This window comes from Chrysochloris asiatica, unplaced genomic scaffold (genome assembly GCF_000296735.1).
Source record: "Chrysochloris asiatica unplaced genomic scaffold, ChrAsi1.0 scaffold00002, whole genome shotgun sequence".
Classification (NCBI taxonomy): Eukaryota; Metazoa; Chordata; class Mammalia; order Afrosoricida; family Chrysochloridae; genus Chrysochloris; species Chrysochloris asiatica.
In genome coordinates, this window is record NW_006408520.1 from 6,270,274 (window position 1) to 6,274,885 (window position 4,612).

The following is a 4,612-nucleotide window of genomic DNA, read 5'->3' on the forward strand; positions in this document are numbered from 1 at the left end:
TTGTTGTTGTTAAGTGCCATCGAGTCAGTTCTGACCCATAATGACCCTGCATAGGGTTTCCAAGGAGTAGCTGGTCAGCTTGAACTGCTGACCTTGCAGTTCAAACAGCTTTGCAGTCTGGCGCATTAACCCACAACGCACTAGCTTCCCCAATTAAGTGCTTGGAGACAGCCCACTTCAGAAGTAAGCTTCCTACCTGAAGTCACTCAGCTATTTTGCTTCGTGGGCCAGGAAGCCTGTCACTCTATCTTGAGTTATTAGTGTTGCTGCGTCTGCTGCTGCCACTTCTCCACTACATCTGTGTCCCCTGGAATGAGGAGGTTTAGCATGCAAGGATATCAGGATCCAAAGGACATGCTCCAGTTCTAGCTCTTCTTTCTTGGTGGTAGTGAGAAATCCCATTCCTACTTCTGAGATGGCTCATTTAAAACTCAGTAGAATGGCAAGACTGACCAATCTCTTGGTTAGAGTCCCATGCACCCTATTTGCCTGGTCTCACCCATTCATTTGGTAGGAGTTAGAAAGACTATGGGTAAAAAAGCCATATCAAGTAATTTACTGTACCACAATCTTAATGTAAAGATCAAAAGATTAACAGACCATTAAAATATTCTATATATTCTGTCTTACTGTATTTCAGAAGAAATTCTTTAAAATAAGAGCAGAAATAAAATAGTAGATCTAGTTAGCCAGTAATTTAGAGCATTAGAACAGTGGTTCTCAGAGTGTGATTTGGGGATCTCTGGAGTTCCTCAAGACCCTTTAACCAGTTATAGGAGATGAAAACTTTTTTATAATAAAAGAGATTTCATATCTTATATAGGGACTTTAAAAAAATCACAGAAAAGTTCCTTTTCTTTTAAATTCTGTTTTTCTGTGAACTTTGTGAAGCCCCCCTCATACTCTCATTCTCTTAGGAGTATTGTAGGGTTTCCCAGAAACTGTATAACATATGATATTGTAACAGACTGAATACAGCAGCAAACTACAGAATTCAGATGTCTTCCATTAAGCCAGACATTAAAGAGGTTTGCATAACTTTTAAACAGTATACTCTCTCACTTATACCTATGGTTAGATTTCAAAGAACAGGTTGTTATGTAAAAATCAGTATTATGGGAGTATGAAGTTTGACCATATTAGATCAGAAAATGGAGGATGACTGCATTATCACACAACTACCAGATTGCATCATTGCAAAGCTGCCAAACCCCTGAGAATCCCAGCTAAGTTAATACATACATAACCTTAACTTTCACATCCAGTGGTACTCTTGTCAGTTGTATGCCAATACACAAAATAGTTGGAGAGCAAAGTAGATTTTTTTTCTCTCTGTTGGCTCTAGAGGAAGGTCCTTTTCTCAGCATCTGTAGGCTCAGCGTTCTGCAGAAATCTCCATGGGTCTTGGCATCAAACTTTCCTGGGTTCTAGGAGCTTCAACATGCAGGGATTCCAGGTCCAAAGAAAACTCACCAGCCCCAATTTGAAGCCTATAAAGGATCACCGGAGGTCAGAATTGACTTAACAGCACTTAACAACAACACTACCACCAAGGAAGGAGATCCAAGAATGAAGTACATCTTTGGAGACAAGGACCTTTCTCCAGAGCTGACAGAGAGAAAGGCTTCCCTGATAGCCAGCACTCTGAATTTGTACTTCTAGTCTCCTAAATTGTTAGAGGATAAATTTCTGTTTGTTAAAGGCATCACTTGTTGTATTTCTGTTATAGCAAAACTAGAGAACAAAAATCATGTTCATGAGTACTGTCCAATCTGTCTGGGTGGGGCTGATGAAAGGAGATGGGGATAGGTCTCTTGTGTTACAATAGTGAATAATTGTTATCAGGACTCATTGTGAGGGTTGGAAATGCAAAGGTAGACGTTTTGTAACAAAAGGAGGGGAGTGATTGACTTTGTAGTCTAGGAGTGGAGGCCCCTGGGACCATGAAGGGAGAAGAGAGGAGAGCGGGACCCTACCCAGAGAAGCAGTGACGCCAGAGATGGAGGCAGAGACGATGATGTGGAGAGATGGAGCGCTGGGGACTTTAGACCCTGAGAGGGAGAGGGGCTGTGTGCTGATGACCGGGGGACAGGCTTGCAGGGTATTCCCTTTGGTTGGTTGATGATGCATGGAGGGGATTGTAACCATGGCAATGAAACGATATATGATAGGATGAATGTAAAGCTAATGTTCTACCATGTAAACTATCACCTAGTTCACAATAAAACATTTTAAAAAATCATGTTGATTGACTTGACCTCACAACATGTTGTAACCTTACTATCTTACAAAGTCAGAATGTCAGTTACTTTAATCTGGTCTTTTGTCACTGCAGTGCTACAACACACAGCGATCTTGTTCTAAGAGCAGCGAAAAGGGGAATCCCTTATCGAGTTATTCACAATGCCTCCATAATGAATGCAGTCGGATGCTGTGGTTTGCAGGTAATGCTACAAAGACAGTTTTTTGTTGTTGTTTTTGTTTTTAATGGGATCACGCAAAAAATGATTTCTATTTCTACTAGGTGCAAATAGAAAAGTGTCAACTTAATGGCACTTAATAACAAATCTTTAATGGGGACGGATTGCTATATCGCGATCCATATATATTAAGCACCTAGTGAGTTAAAAGCTTAAATTGCAAGTACTTGATTTATAGTGAAAACTTTAATTCCATTTTCATTCTTAACATAAATTCCACTTCCATTTGAGTATTCAGCTTCCATTTCATATGCATGTGAAAGTTTGACAATAAATAAGGAGGTGTTATTAGAAGAACTGATGCATTTGAATTGTGTTGGAGAAGAATATTTAAAGTACCATTGGCTGCCAGAAGGACAAATAGGTCTGTATTGGAAGAAGTGCAGCCAGAATGTTCCTTAAAAGCCAGGATGCTGAGACATGTTGTCTCATATTTCAGACATGTTATCAGGAGGGACCAGTCCCTGGAGAAGGACATCATGCTTGGTAAAGTAGACGATCAGCAAAAAAGAGATGGAGCCATAGAGTGGCAGCAGTGGTAGGCTCAACCCTAACAATAATTGTGAGGATGCCACAGGACTAGGCAGTGTTTCGTTCTGTTGTGCATACAGTCACTAATTTGGAGCTGACTCCATGGCACCTAACAACATTTGATTTCCTTCTGACCCACAGTATAAATAGCTTTGTCCTCAGGCAGGGTGTGTTTCAGAGTAAATTATGCTCCTCTTTACCAGCCCAGTGGAGTCCTGGTTTGGCATTGCAGGTTAATGCTCTGGACTGTCAGGTCGGTTTGAACTGCAAGGTCAGCGGTTCAAGCTCAACAATTGCTCCTTGGAAACTCTATGAAGTCACCATGAGTCAGAACTGACTCAGAGGTGTTTAACAATAACAGCTAGCCCAGTGAGTACTCCTGGTGGCTCATTAGGTTAAGCACTGAACTGCTAACCATAGGATTAGGGGTTCAAACCCACCATCCACTTCATGGGAGAAAGATGAAACTGCTCCTTTAAAGATTTACAATCTCGTAAACTATGAAGTCCTGGTGTAGTCCTGTTTGATAAGCACTGGACTAAAAAGTCAGTTTGTACTGCACAGTCAGTGGTTCAAACCCACCAGTCTCTCCATGGAAACCCTTATAGGGTCGCTGTGAGTTAGAACTGACTCAGTGGCCCTTAACAACAACAGATCCTATGGAGAAGTTCTCTTCTGCCCTATAGGGTCACTGTGAGTCAAAGTTGACTTGGCAGTAGGTGTAGGCATCCCAGGAATGGGTAGTCTGGGGATGCCAGCACTGCATGGGCATGAGTCATCCCCCCAACTCTCAAGTAGCCATGTACTCATAGGGCTCCAGAACCAATCCTGTAAACAGTTTTAATTTGCGTTTGTATATTTTCCCAGTCTTGGATCTTTTCCCACTTCCATTGTCCCACTAGCAACAGTAATGAATTGATCTGCCACCAATCATGATTTTGTTATGATTTTCTTTGTTTTCCCTAAAATGAGCCATGTTGCCATGAATTCTGTGGACATCATTATTGCCTCATGTTGATGGTCTCTCATCTGGCTGATTTGTCTCTGTCCCACTCAAGAATTTAAAAAGGGGTCTCTATAAAATATACTTGAATTTGTGGTCTTTTTCCTCCTATAACACCACTAGCCTTTCTTTTAGCAGTCTGTAGCTTTAGAAGGGTCTGTATTTTCTGTTTTGCCTGAGAAGAGTAGCTCAATTTATTAACCCTAGCTATTCATCTTAGAGCAGAGTCTTGGTGTGGTGCTGTGGGCTGATGTGTCAGACTGCAAAGTCGTTTGAACTGCAAGGTCAGTGGTTCAAGCTCACCAGCTGCTCCTTGCAAACCCTATACAGGGTCTCTATGGGTCAGAATCGACTCAACAACACTAACAATAACAACATTCATCTTAGAAATATTTGTCTTTGGATGTGAAAGACTAGAAAAAACATATTATTTCCCATTCAGAATTCAAAATTTGTCCTTAGTTATTTAATAAAATAGCATAGACTATCTTTGTCTTCTTCCCTCCTGAATTTAGAGATCATCTGAAGAACAGATTTGATGAATTAAACACTAAAGACCGAAGACCAGAAGAGTTGTGGGATGACATCAAGAATATCA

General features: G+C 41.0%; 1 protein-coding gene across 2 annotated transcripts in view; it reads left to right on the plus strand.

Annotated features, from left to right (window-relative positions):
- The window catches only part of DPH5 (diphthamide biosynthesis 5), a 65,582-nt gene that overhangs the window by 30,953 nt on the left and 30,017 nt on the right, over window positions 1-4,612 (plus strand). For both annotated transcript variants that reach the window (XM_006830906.1, XM_006830907.1), the window contains one exon: window positions 2,336-2,444. In XM_006830906.1, the coding sequence (XP_006830969.1) occupies window positions 2,336-2,444 (109 nt within the window). The remainder of the gene's footprint in view (window positions 1-2,335; window positions 2,445-4,612) is intronic.